Source organism: Myotis brandtii, unplaced genomic scaffold (genome assembly GCF_000412655.1).
Source record: "Myotis brandtii unplaced genomic scaffold, ASM41265v1 scaffold59, whole genome shotgun sequence".
NCBI lineage: Eukaryota > Metazoa > Chordata > Mammalia > Chiroptera > Vespertilionidae > Myotis > Myotis brandtii.
The window spans coordinates 771,102-796,867 of record NW_005370223.1 but is presented as its reverse complement, the minus strand read 5'-3'; the positions used below and the strand labels follow the sequence as shown (position 1 = coordinate 796,867).

General features: G+C 35.9%; 2 protein-coding genes and 1 long non-coding RNA gene across 5 annotated transcripts in view; 2 read left to right on the top strand and 1 right to left on the bottom strand.

The window, feature by feature from the left end:
- The window catches only part of LOC106728313, a 24,587-nt gene extending 6,736 nt beyond the window's left edge, over window positions 1-17,851 (bottom strand). Inside the window, exons 1-2 of the long non-coding RNA XR_001364606.1 lie at window positions 17,841-17,851; window positions 11,073-11,083 (exon numbers count right to left, since the gene is read on the bottom strand). This is a non-coding gene — a long non-coding RNA (uncharacterized LOC106728313). The remainder of the gene's footprint in view (window positions 1-11,072; window positions 11,084-17,840) is intronic.
- RAD54B (RAD54 homolog B (S. cerevisiae)) overlaps window positions 2,158-25,766 on the top strand; it is a 49,869-nt gene continuing 26,260 nt past the window's right edge. Inside the window, exons 1-2 of one of the 2 annotated variants that reach the window (XM_005879231.2) lie at window positions 2,158-2,306; window positions 4,716-4,857. In XM_005879231.2, the coding sequence (XP_005879293.1) occupies window positions 2,172-2,306; window positions 4,716-4,857 (277 nt within the window). In that variant the 5' untranslated portion in view covers window positions 2,158-2,171. Of the gene's footprint in view, window positions 2,307-4,715; window positions 4,858-14,075; window positions 14,531-25,766 lie in introns of those variants that run through there. The other variant, XM_014550243.1, reaches the window with a different exon arrangement.
- FSBP (fibrinogen silencer binding protein) lies at window positions 14,119-20,855 on the top strand. 2 transcript variants are annotated; one of them, XM_005879309.2, is made up of 2 exons: window positions 14,119-14,530; window positions 18,418-20,855. In XM_005879309.2, the coding sequence occupies exons 1-2, from the start codon at window positions 14,157-14,159 to the stop codon at window positions 18,941-18,943; spliced, it is 900 nt and encodes a 299-aa protein (XP_005879371.1). In that variant the 5' UTR covers window positions 14,119-14,156; the 3' UTR covers window positions 18,944-20,855. The 2 variants fall into 2 exon arrangements, 1 of the variants encoding a protein (XP_005879371.1); XR_001364605.1 differs by lacking the exon at window positions 14,119-14,530 and adding an exon at window positions 17,417-17,529 and having other exon boundaries at window positions 18,418-18,464.

Sequence of the window (25,766 nt, the reverse complement as noted above, 5' to 3'; positions counted from 1 at the left end):
TTGGCGGAGCCTCCGGGAGACGGAACTGCGGACGGTGATGCCTCCGCGCCCGCTCTGCCGGGCCGTCGCTGGCTCTGCCCCGGGGCGTTTCTTCCCCGGGGTTGGCCCACGCCCTCCTCACGGTGTTGATCTTTAGCGGAGGGTTCAGTGGGGCATGACGTCAGAAGAGCAGGTGAAGCTCGCAGCGCAGCCGCAGCAGCAGCAGAGACGGCCGTGGCTGGTTCTTGGTGGTTTGTTTACCTTGCTCCCGGGGGTCGGATGGGGGCACCCCTCCCACCTTCAAAGCCACACGAACACACTGATTTCGGCCACGATCCCCCTGGTCGACATCCTTCACTGCCCCGCCTCGTGGGACCTTCATCACAGGGCCTTGTGTCTTAAGCATCCAGTAATAATTAAACATGGTATTATCACAGATAACTAGGGTGCTTACTGTGTGTAAGCTTTGTCCTAAGTGCTTGGAGTGTTTCATTTAACCCAACAGCACTGTGAGTCATTGTGATTACTGTATCCCCTATTATAGACGAAGAAATGGAGACACAGAGGTTAGGCACACTGTGCAGGATCACACACTAGGAAGTGTCAGGCCAGGTGTTCACCTTATATTCAGGTTTTTACCCTTAAAGCTGTATTCTTAGTGACGACATGACACTGTTACCTTCAAAGCTGTGTTCGTCATTATTCTTTGCATTGCCCCAAAGTTCAGGCTTTCTGATGTGTGGCAGCTGTCAGCCATTGACTAGGGAGGACAGAAGCAGGTAGGGTGTTCGCATCATCTCAGAACTTGTAGCATCCCAGTAGGGCTGCCAAGTGGGCATTATTTCTTTATTTTTATTTTTATTTTTAAAAATATATTATTGATTTCAAAGAGGAAGGGAGAGGGAGAGAGAAACATTAATGATGAGAATCATTGATGGACTGCCTCCTGCACGCCCCCTATTGGGGAACAAGCCCGCAACGAAGGTACATGCCCTTGACTGGAATGGAACCTGGGACCTTTCAGTCCTCAGGCCCACGCTCTGTCCACTGAGCCAAACCAGCTACAGCCAAATGGGCATTATTTCCAGGGCTTGGGCAAAGGGCTCAGATAGTTCTAATTTAAGAGGCAGCAAGGAAGCTGAAATATTTAAGGGGGAAATATACTGATGCCTGCAGTTTACTTTTAAATGCATTAATAAGTTAGATGACTGATGGATGTAAATGGCAGAGCTAGAATTCAGGTCAATTTAGAATCTGTTTTCTGAACCACCACCAGTCGGTGCTGCTTCTCACTTGCCTACATTCTCAAATTCATTAAAAAAAAAATAGGATAAATAGGAGGGTTGAAAAATTAGAAATCGTGTATTAGGTCTGGAAGGGTTTCAGGGTTTAAGGTGGTGATGAAAGAAATTTTACCATCTAGTCCATTCTCTTTATTTTACAAATGAGGGAATTGATATCCAGAGAGTTTAAATAGTTTGCCCAAAGTTTCTAGCTACTGTATTTTTCTAGTGTTCTTTTTAAAAACGGTTTTGGTCAGAATTTTCAGAGTTTTACAGGGGGATCTGACTAAATGCAGAAAATAAAACCTAATTTCATGATGTGGACATCATTTTTATTAATGACATCGAGAATTTATTACTTTAATTAAGTAGACTCATCATTATCTTGTTATTTCAGTTGAGCTATTGTCATCTAAAAGCCCCTTGAGTTTTTCCATATAAACTTTCTGTTGTTCTATTTCATTTGACCATTAAGGGCCTAACATTTGTATGTTGTAATTCATCATGTTGCAGTTGTCAATTGTGTATCCAGGGACATGTAATATTCTGTTGGCCCATTTTAAAGGGGATGAGGTTAGTGAGGTTATTTTGGCATGACTTATTTAGACAGAATCTGTATTGACCACTGCTATTGGTACATACTGCTTCTCAAGTACACATAGTTACAAACCAATTTTAATTAAAACCATTAATTTGCTCTAAGATTGTGTTAATAGAGATCTATTTTGCCCCTGAATAAGAAACAGTAGAGAATGCCCTCCACTGCTAACCCCTCAAACTGTATAAGGGCTGTCCAGCACAATGTGAATGTCCCCACTCACCACGGAAACCGAGGCAGAAAGACCTGAATCTAATCAGACTTACGGGAGATTTTTGTTTTTGGTATTTTTCAGGTTAGTACTGCTGAACATGAGACGATCTGCAGCGCCAAGTCAGTTGCAGGGGAAACCCTTCAAAAAACCAAAATTTATACCGCCAGCAAGAAGTAATCCAAGTCTGAATGAAGAGATTACAAAGCTGGATCCAGATATGCAATTGTCTGAGGTAAAAAAAAAAAATTAAAGGAAGCAATATAGAGAAGCATGTACTTGTAAAAACTGCCATCTAAAGAGTTAACAATACTTACTGCCTATAGGAATTTTCAGTTGACAAAGTCCTACCAACGCCTTAGAAATTATTATGATTTTTTTTAAAAAAAGGAATGACATACAGTTGGGTCCATAAAATAAAATTCTGGTAACAGTAAAAAATATGGTAACTCTGTGAGGAAAGGGGTGGAGGTTCTTGTAAAAAATTATTCTGATTAGTGTTCTTTTTTTCCTTTTAAATTGATTTTAGAGAGAGGAAGGGAGAGGGAGAGAGAGATATAAATATCAATGATGAGAGAGAATCATTGACGGGCTGCCTCCTGCATGCACCCTACTGGGGATCAAGCCCACAACCCAGGCATGTGCCCTGACTGGGAATTGAGCTGAGACCTCCTGGTTCATACGTTGATGCTCAACCACTGAGCCACACGGGTTGGGCTCTTTTTTTTCTTTTTTCTCATCTTCACCCGAGAATATTTTTTCCATTGATTTTTAGAGAGAGTGGAAGGCACGAGGGGGTGAGGGGAGAGAGAGAAAGAGAAACATTGATGAGAGAGACACATTGATTAGTTGCCTCCCGAACACACCCTGACTAGGATTGGGACTCGAACCCTCAACCCAGGTATTTGCCCTTGACTGGGAATCAAACCTGTGACCCTTCAGTGCGTGGCTGACACTAACTAGGGAGCCACACTGGTCCGGGTGATTTTTGTTCTTTTTAAAGATACCGTATAAATAAATGAAAACTTTAGATAAGGCAGTTTAAAGACAAGCATGTAAATAATGATTTATATCATTATTCTAGACATTTCATTTTACTTATAAAGAGTAAGTGTGCCCTGGCCACATTGGCTCAGTGGACAGAGCATTGGCCCTTGGACTGAAGGGATGTGCGTTTGATTCCGGTTAAGGGCAAGTACCTCGGTTGCAGGCTTGATCCCCGGGCCCAATTGGGGCATGTGCAGGAGGCAACCAATTGATGTTTCTCTGTCTCTCCCTCTCGCTCTCCCTTCCACTCTTCCTAAAAATCAATGGAAAACATCCCTTGGGTGAAGATTAACCAAAAAAAAAAAGTAAATGCTTGAAGCAGTCTTAATATATGCTCTTTAGTACTAAGAGAAGGAATTGTTTTGATCTTAGATATATAGAAGTTAAATAGAAAATATATAAAACAGGCAATCCACACTTCTGCTACTCTATAATTCTCTGATCTATTTATGCTATGGAGGTTAAAGTCTACTAATACATTTTTTTCTTTTTTATTGTGAGTTGTTATTTTTTTAAAAATTCAAACATACTGTGGTAGACAGAAAAATGGCTCTCTAAAAATGTCCATATCTTGCCCAGCTGGTGTGGCTCAGTGGTTGAGCATCGACCCATGACCCAGGAGGTCGTGGTTTGATTCCCAACATGGCACATGCCCGGGTTTCAGACTCAATGTACTTTAGGGGGCATGCAGGAGGCAGCCCATTCATTGATGATTCTCTCTCATCATTGATATTTCTATCTCTTCCTCTTTCTGAAATCAATAAAAACATATTAAAAACATCCATGTCCTAATACTTGGAACTTGTGAATATGTTACTTCACATGGTAGAAGGGACTTTTTGACTAAGTGATTAATGTTAAGGACCTTGAGGTGGGGTAGTTATCCTGGATTGTCTTGGTCGCCCCATATAATTGTCCTTAAAAGTAGAAGAGGGAGCCCTGGCCAGTGTGGCTTAGTTGGTTGGGCATTGTCTCATGCACTGAAAGGTTGCTAATTTGATTCCCAGTTAGGGCATATGCCCGGGTTGCAGGCTCAATCCCTAATGGGGGGGGGGGCGGCGCGTGCAGGGGACAGCTGATCAATGTTTCACTCTCACATTGATGCTTCTCTCTCCCTCTCCCTTCCTCTTTCTCTAAAAAAATCAATAAAAATATTTAAAAAGCACACTATAATTATAAGCACAATTTTCATTCTCTGAGTCAGTTATTTAAAAAAATATTTTTATTGATTTCAGAGAGGAAGGGAGAGGGAGAGAGAGATAGAAACATCCGTGATGAGAGAACCCCACACTGGGGATTGAGTTGAAACCTAGGCATGTACCCAACCAGGAATCGAACCGTGACCTCCTGATTCATAGGCGACACTCAACCACTGAGCCACACTGGCTGGGCTCAGCTTTTAATACTAATTTAAAAAACAATAAAAATTGAATTTTAAGTTATTTTTTTTAAGTATCCCCTATGTATATGTAGAGAAACTAAATTTGTAGCTCTTTTTTTTTAAACTTGTAGTTCTTTTTAAACTAGGTATCTGTTATGTAAAAATATGGAAAATTAGATTGAATTTCTGCATAAAATACATATTTCGTTCTTTTAGGTTGCTGCAAATAATACTCTTCTCCAATTACAAGCTGATCCCACAACATACAGTTTAAATCTTCTGCCTGCTGAAGACAGTGGTAGAGAAATGAATCACGGGGAAACATCTGCAGTGCCAGCATTTAACCTACATCATACAGGTAAGACTGTGCTTTTTAGTAATCAGGTTTACACTTGACCAGTTTTATTACAGTACTAGAGGCCCAATGCACGAAATTAGTGCAAGGGGCTTGGCCCTTGCAGCCCCGGCTGCCTTGTGGTCCCGCCCCCGCCTACTGGTCATTCCAGAAGGTCTTCCGCCGTCCAGTCTAATTAGCATATTAGCTCTTTATTACATAGGATTATTTAAATTGATTACTTAGAATGAATATGTACATTTGAAAGTTATTGATACAATACAACTAGATTGTTGGCAATTCAGATTTTTGTTGTCATAATTTATCTTTAATGATTGCATTAATCATGTAATTCAAATTTTGTACTTTATAATAGGTGTATGTCTAATACTGTTCATTGTAAAGGTATTGGTCAAATATGGTCTTTGCCTCAAGTACCAAAAGGTGTTTAAAGATTAAAAAAACAAATTTTCTAAAAAAACATGTTAACAATACTAAAATTGGAGAGGTGAACTTGAAAGAAATGAAACTGTTAAATCATTATAGTCCATGGAGTAACTTCTGATCAGTTAGATGGGAATTATGAAGGTATATAATTGCAATAAAAGCAAGCACTTAACAAATGTTCCCTCTCCCCATTGTTGAATTGAGTTAAAATAATGGCTATGGTTCTTTTTGAATCTAATAGGCCAGTATTTTTCAGATAATTAAAAAAATAATGAAGATGGTTCACAGATGTTTATTTGGCCTTGTGAAAACCAACATCAAAACTACAGTTTTCCAAATTGTATTTTATTAATTTTTGGTTGAATAATCATATTCAGGGAGAGAGCCCCATCTGCTGGTTTGTAGAATTGTAACTGTCATCCTTAAGATACCAGTGTAAATCAACAAAAAGTGCCTTCATCGCTTAATCCTTTTCAAGGAAGTTCTTTTTTTAAAAAATATTTTTATATTTTTTTAATTGATTTCAGAGAGGAAGGAAGAGAGAGAGAGATAGAAAGATACATGATGAGAGAGAATCATGGATTGGCTGCCTCCTGCAAGTTCCCCACTGGGGATCGAGCCCACAACCTGGGCATATGCCCTTGACCAGAATCGAACCTGGGACCTTTCAGTTCGCAGGCCGACACTCTATCCACTGAGCCAAACCGGCCAGGGCTTCAAGGAAGTTCTTGAGCTTGGTGATGATTAATTTTACCTATAAATGGTTCATTTCTTGGTGGGGCAGAAAGGAATTTTGTATTTCCCCAATTGGTCAGAATCATTGGTACCATTTATGCTCCTCAGAACTTAAAAGTGGGGAAGGACTTTTGGAGCTGGTACCAATTCAGGGAGATTTGTAGAAACAGTTCTGGGCATGGCAGTGTAGCTGCTGCCATGTTTCACTGATTTGCTCTCATTTCTTCCTACCTTACTTTCTCCCTCTTTTCTTCTATCTTTGTTAGATGAATGTCCTATTTTCCCAGTCTTTCATCTCTACTGTCAGGCCTGTGCCAGATAATGACCCATGCATGCCTGTTTTTTTGTTTTTGTTTTTTCTATCATGGTAACTAACATCTTCCCCAGTGAATGATATTTAGACTCTACAGTATGTTACATTCCTTGTTACTGGTTTGGGGTTTCATTTGTGTTCTATGGTTTCTTGTTCTCTTCCCTGCTTACTATGAGAAGAGAGTTAAGTGTTAAGATAAACTGAAGAGTTTACTTAATTTATTCAACCTTTAATCCCTTAATCCTTCTCCGATTTAATGCATTTACTGGACTGGGGAACCTGTGCCAACCTCCTGACACCCCACTGCCTGTCATTCAGAGAGAGAGGTTAATTGGGGAAAAGAGCATTATAAGAAGCATCTTGCTTTCTATAGTGATTGCTGAAGAGAGATGTTGCATATAGAAAAGCATGGAGCCCCAGCTGGTTTGGCTCAGTGGGTAGAGTATCTGGAAGGACGTCTGGTCTAATTAGCATATTACGCTTTTATTATTATAGATGTGTGTGTGTGTATGTACGTACATATATAGATATATGTTTTTATTTCAGAGAGAGGGAAAAGGAGAGAGCAATAGAAACATCAACAATGAGAATCATCAATGGGCTGCCTCCTGCATGTCCCCTACCGGGGGTTGAGCCTGTAATCCAGGCATGTGCCCAGACCAGGAATCGAACCATGACCTCCTGGTTCATGGGTTGACACTCAACCACTGAGCCACAATGGGCCGGACAAAAATTCACCATTTTAACCATTTTAAAGTGTGCAAGTCAGTGGCATTTAGCACATTTACAGTGTTTTGCAACCATTACCAATATCTAGTTTCAGAACATTTTCATCACACTAAAAGCAATCCCAGGGCCAATTAATCAGTCAACTCATCATTCCCCTCTCTCTTCCCAGCCCTGGTAACCACTAATCTGCTTTCGGTCTCTATGGTTTTGCCTGTTTTGGACATTTCATATGAATAGAATCCTACAATATATAGTTCCTTGTGACTTTAAAAAAAAAAAAAAAAAAGATAGGTAGCCCTAACCGGTTTGGCTCAGTGGATAGAGTGTCGGCCTGCGGACTGAAGGGTCCCGGGGTCGATTCCGGCCAAGGGCATGTACCTCGGTTGCGGGCACATGCCCAGTCGGAAGTGTGCAGGAGGCAGCTGAGCTGATTGATGTTTCTCTCTCATCGATGTTTCTAACTCTCTATCCCGCTCCCTTCCTCTCTGTGAAAAATCAATAAAATATATTTAAAAAAAAAAAAGATAGGTAATGAACGCACATGGTAAAAAATTCAGAAGTCGTGAAGAATACAGTAATAGTAAGAAGTCCCCTTTCCCTGATCCTTCACCATCTAGTTTCTTTCTCCAGAGGCAACCAGTTACCAGTATTTGGGTATCTATGAGATATTTTGTACATTTGGAAACATTTGTATGTAATATATTTTCCCCATACAAATTATTGTTCACTAACTGCACTGTTCTATACTTTGCATTTTTACTGTAACAGTCTATCTTTGAAATCTTTTTGTCAGTACATTTAGAACTACCTCTTTCTATTTAAAAACTACATAATATCCTATTGTATGGATTTGCCAAGTATATTTAACCAGAGCCTTATTAGATTGCTTAGCTTTTTTGTTATTACAAACAAAGCTATAGTGAATATACAGTATATATATTTTTATTTTTTATTGATTAAGGTATTGCATATGTGTTCTTATCCCCCCATTGCCCCCTCACCCCCCTGGTGTCTGTGTCCATTGGTTAGGCCTATATGCATGCATACAAGTCCTTTGGTTGATCTCTCCCCCTTACCCCCACCCTCCCCTACCTTCCCTCTGAGGTTTGACGGTCTGATCAAATATCTATGTATTATAAACATAGGTAAGACTATATCAATAGGGTAAATACATTGGAGTAGGGTGCTGGTCTCAAGGTGTGTGCATTTGTTATTTTGATGGATAATGATGAATTGCCTTCTGAAGATACTACAACTTTATATTCCCACCAGCAATGTATGAACAGTGCATATATCATTTATTGTGATGCTCAAGCTATATGAAAGTACATACAGGCATACCTCGTTTTATTGCACTTTGTTTTATTGGGCTTTGCAAATAATGTGTTTTACAAATTGAAGGTTTGTGCAACCCTGTATTGAGCAGTTCTGTTGATTCCATTTTTCAATAGTATTTGTTCACTTTGTGTCTCTGTGTTACATTTTGGTAATTCTCACAATATTTCAGAATTTTTCATTACTGTTATACTTGTTGTGATTTGTGATCAGTACAAACTGTCAGTTACAGCCCTAGCTGGTTTGGCTCATTGGATAGAGTGTCAGCCTGTGGACTGAAGGGTCCCAGGTTCGATTCTGGTCAAGGGCACATGCCCGGTTGCAGGCTCAATCCCCAGTAGGGGGCGTGTAGAAGGTAGCCGATCAATGATTCTCTCTTATTGATGTTTCTATCTCTCTCTCCCTCTCCCTTCCTCTTGGAAATCAATAAAATAATATTTTTAAAAATGGTCAGTTATAAAATAGTAACAAGGTATAGTCAATATTGTAATAACTATGTATGGTGACAGGTGGGTACTAGACTTATCAGGGAAATCACTTTGTAAATTGTAAGTCTAAGTACTATGCTGTACACCTGAAACTAATATAATATTGAATGTTAACTGTAATTATAAAACAAAAACAAACTTGATGTGATAGTGTTCTATTTCTGCCCCTAACAAAAGGAATTGGTTTATCTGCACTGGCCAGTCTGGAGGCCTCTGGGCTCCTACTCGGAAAGACCCAACTCCTCCAGGACATAGGTTACAGATTATGTAGGGCAAAATCACAAGGCACCAAGGGCTAGGGGTTCAGGGTCATAGTAGGAGCTGATTGGTCAGAGGCGAGAGAAGGGTAATAAATCATTCCTTCAGGTCTTGAGGACAACTCCCAGGTCAGCTGGGTGTCCAGAACTACTTTCAAGAACAAGTAACCAAGAGGGTTTTCCTGCCTTAGGGCTCAGGAGCTGTTATCTTTAGCCTGCCAGGGGATTAAACCTTGGGGTGACCATTACTCAGAACTGGGCTATTGTCTTCTGCTGTCTCAGGAGTCAGGGATCATCAGGGCAGTGAAGTTAGCAGAGAGAGAGAAGAAAAATATGATGGCTTTAAAACTACAGTTTAAATCAAATCAGAATTATACAGATCCTCAGTGATGTGGCCTTAGCCTAATTTGAATTAAGTATGGTAAACAGAGGGCTTCAGGCAGGTACCCCTTAAGTCCCATTCTTTCTGATTTGCCTAGCAAGAATTTGCCTGCCAGGTATGTTCCCCTCCTCCCCAACTACCTGTAAATCCTCCATTTTTCTGAAATCTAATACTCCCTTCCATCCCCTTTCTCCTTTGTCCAAAATGTCTTATATACCCAGTGTTGCCTCACTGTCTTTGGAATTTTCATACCTCTGAAATTACTCATGCACATATATTAAAACGTTGTTTTCTTCTGTAAAAAAATAAAAATAAAATAAAATAAAAATTGAAGCCTGGCTGGTATGCTCAGTGGTTGAGCATCAACCTATGAACCAAGAGTCATGGTTCGATTCCTAGTCAGGGCACCTGCCTGGGTTGCGGTCTCTATCCCCAGTGTGGGGCATGCAGGAGGCAGCTGATTAATGATTCTCTCTCATTATTGATGTTTCCCTCTCTCTCTCTCTCTCTCTCTCTCTCTCTCTTTCTCCTTTCCTCTCTGAAATCAATAAAAATATATTTTAAAAAAGCAATCTGTCTCTTTCATTTTAATGCTGCCTAATGTAGACCATAGTATTGTAAAAAAATAATATAAATGGAGCCATTTCAAAATGGAGTTGGAGCTGTCATCCCAGAGGAACTGCCTTGCCTGTATGTCTTAGTCCTCAAATCTTTGGAATGTTAAAACTGGGCAAAACAATATTTGATCTGAGCCTAAAGCAACATTGTGTTCCACAGAACTATTTGCAAAGATAACAAGAGAGCAGTTATTATGACTACTGTACTGAAAATTAAAGACATTTTTAAGAATCAGCATCACTCTTTTAGCTTATCTGCATCTACAGAAATTCGTTCCTTAGCTTATTAGCACCCTTGATTCTATTCATGTAATTATTCCCCTTTTCTGTCTCATAAATACCCCTTGCCTTCACCTCCTAATTGGAAGACTTTGGGTTTCTGTCTGAATCACTGCTTCCTGAATAGCTATTGTGTTGATCCTCAAGTAAAATACTTGTTGTCTCTCACTTTGCTAATTTATTTTTAGGTTAACAGTTTTGGAAGGTTTTACAAATGTAAAATATTAATGGATTTTCCCAGATCGATGTCCAGAATGCCACTTTACACGTCCATCAACAGCACCAAAGAGTGCTCTTTGCCCTGCCCCCTTATCTGCTCTTGACATTTTCAGTCTTTAAGAATTTTGCCAATCTTATAGAAGAAAGTCATTTTTACTATACATTTCCTTGATAATTTGGTGAGATTGAATGGTTTTTCATATTTTTATTAGTATTTTGTTTCTTAATATAATATCTGCATTTTTCCCAAAAATACAAAATATTATTTAAAGATAGTATATATCTTGTGTTCTTGTTTTTCTTTGCATATCTGTGGTCAGGTTGCTGGGACGAGTCAATTTTCAATTCCCATCTCTATGGACAATAATCATTACTATTTACAACAATTTATTGAGCAATAAAACTGACCAAAGGCAGTGAAAAGCTAGAACTACTAACAAATCAGACTACTCAGTAGGGCAGCCGTGGGCAAACTTCGGCCCGCGGGCCGGATCCGGCCCGTTTGAAATGAATAAAACTAAAAAAAAAAAAAGACCGTACCCTTTTATGTAATGATGTTTACTTTGAATTTATATTAGTTCACACAAACACTCCATCCATGCTTTTGTTCCGGCCCTCCGGTCCAGTTTAAGAACCCATTGTGGCCCTCGAGTCAAAAAGTTTGCCCACCCCTGCAGTAGGGTATGCCAGACAACACACCTTGCATTCCATAGTGAAACCCAAAATATGCCCAAAATGTGGTTAGGTCCGAGTTCTTTGTCTTGTAAAACTGAAGAATGGATTCAGGGACAAAAATGGTGGGAAGGAAACAATTTATTGGAGGGGGAGGTGGGAACAAAGCTTTTGGGAGGAGATATGTGGACTTCCTGCTGCAAGACAGCAGGAAGGGAGCCCCAAATGGGTAACCTATTTAAGCTATTTCTTTAGGGGATGTTTATATACTCTGTTAGCTTCTGATTGGTCCCTTTAAGGCAGCGGTTCTCAACCTGTGGGTCGCGACCCCTATAGGGGTCAAACGAACCTTTCACAGGGGTTGCCTAAGACCATCGGAAAACACATATATAATTACATATTGTTTTTGTGATTAATCACTATGCTTTCATTTGTAACAATGAAAATACATCCTGCATATCAGATATTTACATGACGATTCATAACAGTAGCAACATTACAGTTAGGAAGTAGCAACGAAAATAATTTTATGGTTGGGGGTCACCACAACATGAGGGAATTGTATTAAAGGGTCGCGGCATTAGGAAGGCTGAGAACCACTGCTTTAAGGAATTCTGGCAATATCCAATTATATCAAAGTTCAAGTTTCCACCTGTGGGAGGACCTGATTAAGGACTGCCACTTCAGGTCCCAGGTGACATCACTGTTCCCACCTGGCCAGGTCAAGGGTCAAGTTTTCCCAGCCCAGCCGGGTTTTGCCTCCATATCTGACTTCCTTTCCCCCTATCTCCATGTGGTCCCTGTCTGCATATCTCATTAGAACACCCAGCAGTCTTTCCCTTTTTCCCTGATGGATCCACATTTAAAACTTCTTGCACATTGTGTGGCTCATATGAGAACTCAATACATTTAATTTGCTTCTCTCTATTGAAAGAATGAAAAACAAGGAATTGAAATTTTACGGTGTTTCTGCAGAACTACAGCTTCCTGAATAGGGGCTGTATCAGGTAGATTCACCTTTGTTTTCCTTGGGCCTGGCACAGTGCTTGGGAGGATTTTTAATGGCTGTTCAGTAATTGTTTGGTTGAATGGAACTGTGTTTGAAGTATGGTAGCAACCATCAGGTAGAAACTGTAGTTTAACTCTAACCCTGCTGTTTGGCTTAACAATAGAAAAGTTACTTTGATTTTCTGAATTGTATAAATCATCCCATTCGATTGAATGACTATCCCATTGATTGTTATCTTACTGGTTTTAGAAAGCATTCTTCTGTACCTGGGAACCAGGACAGCACAATTACCCTAAATTGTTTTAGTGGCCACAGGTGGTGCATTCCAGTTGACTCAGTGGTCCTAAGACCAGGACAGTGCAATTACTCTAAATTGCCTCGATGGCTCTAGATAATGACTTCCTGCCAACTCAATGGTTCGAGACCCGAGGGCTCTAGATAATGTATTTCTGTCAATTCAGTGACCCCGAGACCCGAAACTGTAATTAACATGCTTAATTCTGCTTCTGTAATCCGCTTTTTTGCGAGCCAGGTGCCTCATTCCAAACCCTGAGATGTAATCAATACCTTTGTGATTTTTTGCCTATATAATCCTGGAACTGTGACCAAATGGTACTATGAGATTTGGGAATGACCCCTCATAGTCCCGGATTGCAATAAACATGACTCTTTAATTCGACTTCTTGAGGCGTCCTTCTGTGATTCACGGGGTACATTACAACATGTTCAAATATGTTCTAATTCATTCTTTTATCTGGATAAACATATATATCAGGAGAAAAAAACCTTATTTTGCTTACATTGTTATTTACCATATTTTCAGACAGGGATTAGAAAATATATTCTAAGCATGTAAACTGGTAGCCTTGCAAATGGCTGTTTGCTTTAGTAGTTGAGATTGTGTGAGTATAGCTAAATGAAAATCCCACCCCTTAATAATAGCAAAATAGTGATTTTGTTGTGTGCAGTCTTAAGGCGAGAGTATGCTGTTTTCACCGTGGATGGTGATTTTTACACATGATAGAGCAGGCTAGCATATTCACATATGTTACAGCTAGAATAAAAAAATTGCTTTAAAAACCTTTTTTTATCTGTTTTTTAGATTCATTGTTTGACAAAAATTTATTCTTAAGTAACTGAAAAAACACACACACACCGCAGTGGATACTGTAGATTGTAAAATGAAGGAGAAGCTTAGCTTTACTGTGGAGTCTGAGTCTGGGTGTAACCTAACTAGCTAGACGATATGCAATTCTTGATTGACAGCAGGACCAGCATTATGCAGATTTTGTAAGAGAATAGCAGCTCAGAAACCGTGGGCCTTGCTCAGTTAGGAATCACTACATTCACCACTCATGTCGTTAGTTTTTATTTTTCTGTCCTCTGGATTTGTAAACAGATAGGACAAAACAGTTCCTCTTTTGTTTTTATTAAAGTGATACTGCAGTGCAGTTTCAATATCAGCTAAGCATACATATGTGGAAACCTGATATTCTCACCAAATTAGCTAATTTTTAGCTGTGTTCCATGCTTATCTCTAGACCGTTGTTTATTAAATCCTATCTTGAGCTGCTCTCTTTATACACAAGTGTGTTTTGCCTGTGCCTTCCTGTCTGTTTCAGTGAGAAGCTTTATGTAGGTCAGGCTTGGCTTAAGCAGATTTCCTGAACCTGCGTCAGCTTAAGCTGGAGGAATTTTAATAAACCCTCCCCTGTAGGCGTGGGCCTAAATGAGGCTAGCCTAGTTAAGCCTGATCTTTTTCCGTTTGTGAAAAGAGCTGAGCAGAGCTGAAGGCTGCATGGTGGTTTCAGAAACTGCCTCCTTAATTTGAGAAAAGAACAATGGTAGGAAAGGCTAGATCTTCCAATTTTACCTTATCTGAAAAGCTTGATTTGCTAAAACTTGTGAAGCCATATGTGAAAATCCTCGAAGAACACACTAATAAGCATTCAGTAATAGTGGAAAAGAATAGATGTTGGGATATCATAGCAGTTAACTATAATGCAATTGGAGTAGACCGCCCTCCTCGAACAGCGCAGGGCCTACGCACCCTTTACAAAAGGCTCAAAGAATATGCCAAACAGGAGCTATTGCAGCAAAAAGATACCCAATCAGATTTAAAAAGCAGTATTTCTGAGCCAACCAAGAAAGTTATGGAGATGATTCCCCAGATTTCCAGTTTTTGCCTGGTAAGAGACAGGAACCACATACAAAGGTAAGCTTTATTTTATTTTGTTGTGGAAAATTATGGCGCCTCCTATCTATTGGGCTCTGGCTTAGTTGTGACAGAGATATGCATAGTAAGCATCCCCACACGGGAGCAATGAATAGTGTCTTTGTTTTGCGTTCTAAAAAAAGAAAAGTGAGGCTATAAGGAATTTTCCTGCTGCATTTCATTTAAGTCACTTTTATTGTCTTCCCTTCCCCCTTCCCTCCTTCTGTAGTTTCTAAAAAGTAAAGGTTAGGGAGGAATAATTGGGATGAAATTTGTGACATCTGTTCATAAACTTTTTAAGCTTTAAAATTAAATTATGTAATTAGCTGAGAGAGACCTTTTAAGATTTCATTTAAGGTTACATTTCATTGGAATTTTCAGTTTCATAGAAAGTTAGTTGCAGGAGAAATGGAACCCTTGCTTGTATGTGAAATTGTCACTGTCTCCACTTATTGAATATTCTTTGAGCTAAAAAACTAAAATCAATAATTAAGTAAACTTATTAATGGTATTATTGCATATGTTAAGACAGTTTAAGTTATTTTTCTAACATATTTAAAATAAACACAAGGAAAGGAATTAATGCCTAATTAGGGATTCAGGTTACTTAATAAAATTTAAAGTTTTTGTGTAATTATTAATGGTATAGTTTCACATTGATCGTGGGTCACATAGGAAAGGACAGGTTTTCACAAATTGCTTTGCAAGGATATCAAACTATGAATTTTAATATACCAATAAGAGCAACTGGTTTCATAAAGTGTTAGAAACATTTTGTTGTTTTTAAATTTATGCTCTACATAACTACTTGCCTTGGAATCTTAAAAACTATTACCTTACTACTGATTCAAATTTTAACCCCTGGGAAAAGATAAAAATGGTAGCTACATTTTTCTGAACCATTTAGGGTAATTTAAACAAGTTGTAAACTTCTTGTTAGTTGAGAGACCTTTCAAATAAAGCTTTACAATGTGCTTTTCTATTAGTGGGAGAGTCATTATATAAGCACATTTATTGATTACCTGTGAAATCTTTTTGAAGTTAGGAGAGAAACAGGGAAAAGAACTTTTTAACCAAACATATTTGTTATTTTGATAATTTACTGGGATCATTTTTTGAGCCCAGCTTCTTACCATCTACTGCTTATTTCTAGTTGACAGCATAGTAAAAAAATATCACTAGTGGGAATCCAGGACATGGATACACAATGTATTAAATTATGAGGCCACTGCTTAAAATGTTCACTGAGATGACAAATGATTAAATCCTAATATGATGGATGTCAGAAACCTCCACAGTAAGACTGTTTTATACTGTGTTAGTTATTACATTTTTTTTCTCCTCAAACCATAAGAAAAGTTGCTTCTGCATTACAGGTATAAAACCATCTTTTGGGTATTAAGTATAGACCTTTGTAATTTGAAAACTACACATGGGAACTATAGTTTCAGTTAGTTGCATATTTTAAAAACTGAGTATAGAAGAGAAATAAGATAAAAGTATCTTTATATTTTGACCATTTGTATGTGTATGTATGTAACATACAATCTTTTGGGACAACATTTCTCTGATAAAAGGAATTAATTGATTCACGTATTTTTATACCTACTATTTAAACAATAACAATTTTTCATATTTTAAAGTGAAGAATATTAGAAATAAGCCATTTTAATGCTTGCTTATGTTAGTGTCTACACTGTCATTTTTCATATTAGTGTTTTCATGTAATATATTGATATATTTAATATGCTTATACTTATTTGACATCATCTTGAATCTTGATAATTATCTCACAAGTTTATAATTATTCTATAATTTTAATTATGCTTCTATATAAACATGCCTGCTAATCTCACCAGTCTCTCCATTCTTAGTAAGGAAAATCTTACTGTTTATATTATTTAATATATTTAAAAAATATACACATATTTGGTTAGGCTATCTCTGTAACACATTGATTTATGTCTTTATTTTTACTTCTTTCGAATATCAAATTATATTTTGTGTTTTTGTAACTCAATTGATCCTTACAATTCATATTTCTAAATTTTAGAAACCCTTCTGTTTATCATTTTTGTGACTTTCTCTAAAACATTTTTTATATGATGACCTTACTTACAATGTTTCCACTAAAATGGAATAGGATATTCCAGATATAAGGCATATTTTTAATTTACATGAGAGTATAATGTATATGTCTAATTGTATTATACTCTATTGTACATATTAATTTGGAATAGTTATTGTGTAAATTTTTTAAATTTAACCTGCAGTTTTAATATTTTCCCATTATAGGTTTTAGAGATGTTAATAAAAGTAAATCTTACCAATTTGAATTACATTTATATTCTATCGTTTTGCTTTCAAAAATCATAAGATGATAGCCCAACCAGTTTGGCTCAGTGGTTGAGCATTAACCTACTAACCAGGAGGTAACAGTTCAATTCCTGGTCAGGGCACATTGCTGGGGTTGTGGGCTTGGTCCCCAGTGAGGGGCGAGCAGAAGGCAGCCAATCGATGATTCTCTCTCATCATTGATGTTTCTCTCTCTCTCCCCTTCTCTCTCTTCCTCTCTGAAATCAATAAAAATATGTTTTAAAATAAAATTATAAGATGACAAAAGAAGTTATGAAAATGGATGAATTTATATAATCTACAAATAGGTTTTTTATAACATACTATATATTTCATTTGTATCCCTTAGACAAACATCTGATATTATTGACAATTTAATGCCATTAGTAAGTGACATATGGGGATTTTAAATTTTTTTCTAAGTTCTACTTAAACTATGCTACTTATCATTTGTGAAACGTTCTGTAATGTTAATATAGCACTTCCATTAATATTCTAATCATCTCTTTCCCTTTCTAATTTTTATTTTTAAGTAAGGCAGAAGCAAAAATTTTAAAATACCCCTCAAGAAACAAGATTATATATTCTTAATTAACAGCTTCATGGTATAACTGAAATTATTTTTTTAAAAACAGAACTTTAAGGTACATTATATTTACATAATACAATATTAATAAACTATGCTAAAACTGTAGATGCCTATACAGTTTTATGGAAATAACATGTAAATTTAATAAACTTTCAGTGTATTGGATATAGCCTATTTAAAAACATTACACTGACATAACCGTTTTATCTATATTTAATCATACCACATATGATGAGCACCTACCAGGTGCTAGGTGCTGGGGATGTAGTGGTCAATATAAACCCCTTGGCCGGTTAACTTTACCAATGGTTGAGAGACTGAGAGAACAACTGAGTCATGTGGTTTAGGATAGGTAAGATTAAACACCATTGCACCTGAAATTAGATAGTTAGGATAACCCTGATGGCATCTGAAGCCATACACAATCTTGATTTATTTTTTTTTTTGGACAAATGCAGAAAACATTGCTTCTCATAGATGCCCTTCCATTATCCTCCTAGAAGTCTTGGAACTTGGTGATTTTTAGTTCAGTCCAGGAGAGCAGAAGCAGATCAAGGGCAAAGGGATAGGGACAGCAAGGCCCAGCATACAATTAAAGAACGTCAGGCTTGTAGGAGCAATTGCGTCTCTGAAACCATTAAAGATGGCTTTTCTTTTTTATTTACCTCATTGTCATTTGTGTAGTATTTATAATTTCATGTTCTTTTAAGAGCCATATTTTAAAGTTAAGGATGGGAAGTAACATATATGTATATGTTATTAAAATCCTAAATTTAGTCACTCACTTTCAATTTGTTATTCTAAGGGTTAAATTTTTTTGTTTCATAATTTTCTGTATAGCTTTAAAGCTTAATGTAATGTACATTAAACATGAAATTATGGTGTAAATATACTCTTGTCTTCATTTGATTTACATTTTATAATGCTTTTTTGTGTGCTATAGTGCAAACTTGGCTGAGGAGGCACAGGCTGGTACCAGTTCACTACAGGTAATGTTGGATCAGCATCCAGTTGCTATTACAGTGGAGGTGAAGCAAGAAGAAGACATTAAGCCCCCTCCTCCACTGGTTTTAAATTCGGAACAGAGTTATACTTTAGAGCAAAGAGAAGAACATGAATTAGTACATGTTATGGACAGATCTGTGTCGCCGTCACTTTCCTCTGTTGATATGAGAATGACATCGTCTCCATCTTCCATCCCAAGGAGAGATGATTTTTTTCATCATGAGTGTGGAGGACACTTTAGGTCACAATTAGGGTATGATCCTCAGATTCTGCAAATGCTGAAAGAGGAGCATCAGATAATTTTAGAAAATCAAAAAAATTTTGGATTATATGTTCAGGAGAAGAGGGATGGATTGAAAAGAAGGCAGCAGCTAGAAGAAGAGCTGCTACAAGCAAAAATTGAAGTGGAGAAGCTGAAAGCAATTCGCTTACGGCATGATCTGCCTGAATATAATCGTTTCTAAATTTTTTTCAGTTTCACAATATAATTTTAATTTTGGCCGTTACTTTCTCTTGGGAATGTCTTAAAACAGAATATGTATTATAATGTATCGTTAATCTCTATTATGAAAAAAACCTTTGACATTTTAAAAATTATTTAATTTTCTTTTGATATATATTATAATTTTTTGATTGTATGGCATGGTTTTATTTTTTTTGTCTCCTCTGTTTTTTTTCTAAGAAGTTTAATTGTTGGCCTTACAAAAGATGTTATATTTTGATCATTAAAATATAACATACATAAATATATACACAAACACATAAGTAGTCTTTCAAAGCTCTATCTTCAACATTTTAAATTAGAGCTTTGAAAAGCTGTAGTTCAAGGTTTTTAATTCAGTCTAATTTAGAAGCAATACTAGCCCAATAACAGGAAGCTTGTCTTTATGACATTGATTTTTATGCTTTCATTTTTTGAAGGAGTAAGTCCTATGACTTTAGTGATGGAAAGTATTTGGAGATCACTTTTTACCCCCTTTTCAATTTAGAAGCTAATAAAACTGAGGTCCAGAAAGAACTCAGTGACTTACTTGATATAACAAAGCTATTTTTGGCAGAGCAAGGACCAGCACTGAGTTTTTGTTTGTAATTCCCCCCCCCCTACTATTCCATAGAAATAAAGATCCATTAAAGTTAACCTCCATATTAAAAAAATTGGAGGTGCTTATTTTATTAAAGTAGTTTTTAAAGATTGGGAGGTTATGAAATCAAGGGAATTGTATCAATTATCCCCATCCCCCACCCACCTTTTTTTTTTTTTTTTTTTTTTTGCCAGAAAAATAAGATAATCTCTTGGAGCTATTATATATCTTGGCTGTAAGATTTAATGTTTTAATTCACTTTTAATGTCTTACTCTGGAAAAGATTTCACAGTAAAAATTTTAATGAACAAAATTAAAATTTTACATAGATTAAAAGTAGCAAAAAGTATGTTTATAGTTTATGATATAATCTGTAATGTTTATTTAAATATTGCTATTTTAGTATTTGTGGAAATAAAACTTTCATTCTTAAAGCACACATATTAAATTTAAGTTAAATCTTTAGTATGTATATTACTTACCGATTTCTATTTTTGCTAGAGCTTTGTTGAGGAAGGATTTTTAAGCCAGGCTTTAGAATGGGGTAGGCAGAATTTTAGCAGTACAGTGGGCAAAGGACATTTAAGTCAAAGTGAGCAGCATGAAAAAAGGCCTAGAGAATGGGGAGAAGTGGATCATCGTGTACAAGCACAAATACAGTGCTAAACCAGATGATTGTACATGACTGTAGAGGGCCCATTAGGATAGTGGTAATCTTAAGACATCTTCCTTGACTGTAACTACTGTTTAGTTCCGGGAGACTTTTTACATGCACAATAAGCCAGAGATCTGCATTTTATGTGAAAAATTTTCCAATTTTAAAATGTTGCAAATAATTTAAAATGTTTAAAACACTACACAGACAAAACATGTGAGTGGATGGCATTCAGCCTGTGGGCTTCCTTTGTGGCCTTAGAAGTCGAGCAATGGTTCACCAAGAGTAGATCCTGACCAGTAGTATCAGCATCATTTGAGAACTTGTGCGAAATGTAAATTCATGCCTTTTGAATTAGAAACTTTGGAGGTGGAGTCCAGCAATATTTTCACAAACCCTCAGTTTGAGACCCACTAGACAGAATATTTTGGAACCTAGCTTGGTGCCTAAATCATATTAGATTCTCAAAAAAATTTGTTGAAAAGAGGAGTAAAAGTGAGTTAAGGGATATCAATTTGGAAGTTGGTTGGTGCCAGATTATAGATTACATTAAAAACTATTTTTAGCCCTGGCCTGGTAGCTTAGTTGGTTTGAGTGTCCTCCTAATAAGCCTAGGTTGCAGGTTCGATCCCCGGTCAGGGTACATACAAGAATCAACCAATGAATGCATAAATAAGTATAATAACAAATCGATGTTTTTTTCTCTTTCCCCCTTCCTCTCTCTCTCTAAAATTAATTAATAAATAAAAAGTAAACTTTTTAAGGAATCAGACATGAATGTAAAATGGGAAGCCATTGAAGGCTTTTGATTAGGGGGATATAAATTAGAGTTCTAAGTTAGTGTTATAATAGCATCTTGTAGTGAGAATAAAGGAAGTCTGAAATTTAGGTTATGGCTATAGAAATAGGAATAATAAAAATAAAGTGGACAGTTAGGATATTATTTTAGCTTGTTGATTGCTTAATTTCATCGACATTTTATATCTGCTATTAGATTTAAATATTTTATAAAAATGCCTTGAGTATATAATATATCATTTTGACAATTTCATCATCTTTAATCTGTACTATGACTTCTTTGAGTCTAATGAATTTTATAATTGTAATTTGAGGTAATGTTTTTACAATATAATTCTAGTAAATGCATTCTTATAATAGTTTAACTTTTTGAGATTATTGAAAGCAAATTACTGTATATAAAGTAATTCATATTACAGTCTCAGCATGTACTACTCAGAACTGATGATGAATGTTTAATTTGAATATTTACTCTGTGCAGCTAAATCAGAGTTTTCCAAAATATGTCCTATGAGAATAATTCTGTGAGTTGTTTCTAGGAAAGAGTTTTGTGTTAAAAAAAGTACAACATGCATCTTTTTTGTGTAATTAGGTTCTAAAATTAGTGTTGAAGGTAAACATGTGTATACAAAATTGCCCTTGAAAGTTCTTTTGCTGCCCATTAGTTGTAAACATAGTCTGCTACTGTCAGATTTTTCTCCAGTATTGGTCAAGGTTGTTGTTGCCATCCTATATCTTTTCTTACCCACATGAACTTAAATGGTACATTGTAGGTTTTTTATTTTATTTTATTTTTATAATTCTTTTTTTCTCCTTTATTTTCCAATGGGGGTACATTGTTATTTTTACAACTTATGATTTTCTAAATGAGGTATTTATAATGACATCCTGAAAAAGATGATGAAGCTCTTTCATTTCTAAAGATATTAGCAGATTTCTTAAAATATTCAAATCAAGTATTTTTATGTATAATAAGGACACATCAACTTGGAGTTATTTCATTTTTGAAAGATTCACTCTATCCTTTGCATTTTTACTTATATAAAAATGTTTAAAATGTTTCCATGTGCCTTCTTTTAGAGTAATGTCAAATTTTAAATAGACATGTTTAAATCATTTAGAGTGTGATAAAATGTATTTAATATATATTGTTGATGATCGTGGTTAAATGTTTTAATACATGTTCTTTTAAATACAAGGTAATACATTATACTGATTTGTGTGCTTGTTTTGTGTGTCATAAGACAAAGAATTCAATACTGTTGAGGTAAAATTTTATGATGCATAATTGAAATAAATTTATTTACAGGATAGTGGTATAGTAGATACCAAATGTACCATGTCTAAATAGCATAACATTTATTTTTCAAATATTAAGATCCACAAATTCTCAAAATCTATTAAATATTTGATAGTAAATTTGATTACAAGTACTTAAAAATAATTAGATGAAAAATGGTTACAATACTTAATACAAAAGATTAAAATCTTAAAACATGCAACCTAGTTAATCATTAACAGTTATGCTAAGTCTTTGCATATAATTTTGATTTGTTTGATTAAAACTAGTAGCTATAATTTGAATTTGTTATTTTTAATTGCTTTGTAAATAATGGAAAGCAAAATAAATAAGATAAAAATACCACCCAAGTCAGCCCAAACAGTTTAAAGTATATATATCATTAGACTTGTACGTTTGTTAGCAGATCTTTCATATTTTTAAATTATGTGTGAATTCAATTCTGTTACAAAGATTCTCTTTAAACATAGAAAACATCAAAAGCATTTTATAGTAAACGTGTCTGTCACCTAAATTCTGCAATTAATTTTTTGCTATATTTCCTTTATCCATCTATCAGTTCATTTTTAAAAATATGTTTTTATTGACTTTAGAGAGAGATAGGAAGGGAGAGAGAGAGACAGAGAAACATCAGTCAGCTGCCTCAAGCAGGCTCCCTACTGGGGATTGAGCCTGCAACCCAGGCATATGCCCTGACCAGAATTGAATTGGCGACCTCTTGGTGCATGGACACCACTCAACCAAAAGGCCACCAATTGATTTTTAAAGAAAACCTATATTATTATTTTTAAAGTTTTCTTTTTTTGCTCAATTCATTCCCCATCCCCCACATCCCCTCAAGCACCTCCCCCCAATTATAGGCGAGTCTCCCTGATAAACATAGATGCTAAAATCCTCAAAAAAAATTAGCAAACCGGATCCAGCAATACATTAAAAAAAAAATCATACACTGTGATCAACTGGGATTTATTCCGGGATTTCAAGTTGGTACAATATCTGCAAATCAAAAAAAGTGATGCAGCACATAAACAAAATGAAGGATAAAAACCACATGATCATATTAGTAGATGCGAAAAAGCATTTGATAAAATCCAGCACCCATTTATGATAAAAACTCTCCGCAAAGTGGGAATAGAGGGAACATACTTCAATATAATGAAGGCCATGTATGACAAACCCACAGTCACTATCATACTTAATGGGCAAAAACTATAAGCTTGGGAACAAGGCAGGGATGTCCGCTCTCACCACTCTCATTCAACATAGTACTGAAGTCCTCGCCACAGCAATCAAGTAAGAAGAAGAAATAAAAGGCATTCACACTGGAAAGGAAGAAGTAAAACGCATTATTTGCAGATGTTGTGATAGTGCATATGGAGAACCCTAAAGAAAACATTTTAAAACAACTTGCAGAATTAGAATACTTCTAAATACTTCAGCATGAGTATTATGAACTAGAATTCAATATTTACTTGTGTATGTATGGTTGGTTCTTTTTTTGTTTTTATTTTGGTTAATCCTCACTTGATATTTTTCCATTGATCTTTTAGAGAGAGGGAAAGACAGATAGAAACACATCGATTGGTTGCCTCTTGCCTGTAACCAAGGTACATGCCCTTGATTGGAATCAAACCTGGACCCTTTGATCCACAGGCTGGCGCTCTAGCCACTGAGCGAAACCAGCTAGGGCTGTGTATGTATGTTTTTTTTAAGGTAAGATTTATAAACAGTGAAATACACAAAACTTAAGTGTTGAGTGTTGATAGATGACTACACCTGTGTAGCTTAAAACCCTCTCAAATTCAGAACATTATTATCACCCCAGATAGTTTTCTCTTGTCCCTTTCTAATCAGTTCTCTGGCACCATAGGCAACCACTATTCTAATTTTTGAAAAGCATAAGTTTTGCCTGTTCTAGAACTTCAGTACTTGGAGTCATATAGCATGTACCCTTTGTTTCTATTTTCCTTCACCCATTTTAACATTTTTAATAATTCACTTGTGTCAGTAATTCACTGTTTTTTGTTGCTAGTGGTATCCATTGTATAAAATACCATTATCTTTTGATGGACTTCTGGGCTATTTCTAGATTTTGGCTATTGTGTATAAAGGTTCTACAAATATTCTTGTATAAATTTGTTATGGACATAATGTTGGATTAGGGAAGGTATACAGTTAACTTTTTAAAAAACAGACAGACTTTTCTCCAAAGTGATTGTACCATTTAAACTTCCATTTATAGTATATTTTTAAAAAATAAAGTTTTGCACGTTCTCTGATTGGAATGTCAGAATTAAAATTGATGAATAACTTTTCTGATATTTAAAGGAATTTGAAATGCTGGGCAGATAATTAGATATCTGGAAATATTGTGGTTTTATTCATTTTTTATTTTAGCACTTACTGCATATATGCTTTGACAAGAGGTATTGAGAAATATGATGAGATGAGATGAGTCCCTGTCATGCTCATAAAGTATTATTCTGAAAATGACCTTTAATGCAAAAAAATACCTTCTAGGTTTATTTTATATTTAATGGTAATTGTACTTAGTTGACATTTAATCTCTCTTATTAGATAAAGAAAATTTGTGTATTAATGTTTGTATGTTTTTAGTGTAATAAAAACTATGTTTCAAATTTTAAACTTATATTACAGTTACGTTAATACATATTAAAAGCTCTGGTATGTTTTGGTAATTTTAAAACTCAAAAAAAATAGTCTGCAAGAGTATTTATACTTACACTATTTATTGAATTTGATTATATAAAACATTTTAAATTTTGTATGCTCACTTGAAAACAATGTGTTTATTGAGAATTTTTGAAAGGAAAGAAAGAATATTAAAGACTTGGGTTTATGCAATGCACAATTAAGCCACCCAACCCTAGAGTGACTATGCTGATGATTCATTAAGATTATAATGTCCACCATCAATATAAAAATGAAATTATCTACCTCTTTCTGTTTTTTTCAAAGCATGATTTTATGCATCTTTACCTTGTGAATCTTGCTGAAAGGCCTTCAAGTCTCTTGTGTATATAGACCTTTTTTTTTTTTTTGCAGACCATTTGTTACTGATTTGAGAAGTATATTATAGGTTCAAGGGCAAAATAGATCAGAACCAAGTTTAGAAATAAAAAGTACAGTTAAGGTGGAATTTTTAGGGGTGGTTGCCTTCGATGTTTCAAATTAGTCACTATTTTATATAATACAAGTAGGGTGGATATAGGAGGTTATGTTGGATATGTGTTTAATTTCCAATTGTCTTCATTCTGTTTTATGGAATTATTCACTCCCCTTTCCTACCCTAAATCCTGCATTTAAAATGGGACTAAATAGGAAATTGACAAGGGCAAGATGATAATGATGGTAGGTAACATTTAAGGAGTACTTATTCTAGGGCAATAAGCCTTTTTCACATATTAGCTAACCTAATGCCCACAACAAGG

What these genes read in the sequence shown, in the direction of transcription:
- FSBP (XM_005879309.2), top strand. Translation starts at nt 14,157, where the DNA reads ATGGTAGGAAAGGCTAGATCTTCCAATTTTACCTTATCTGAAAAGCTT. An exon ending in GACAGGAACCACATACAAAG is followed by an intron (nt 14,531 to 18,417) that starts GTAAGCTTTATT and finishes TGTGTGCTATAG; the next exon opens with TGCAAACTTGGCTGAGGAGG.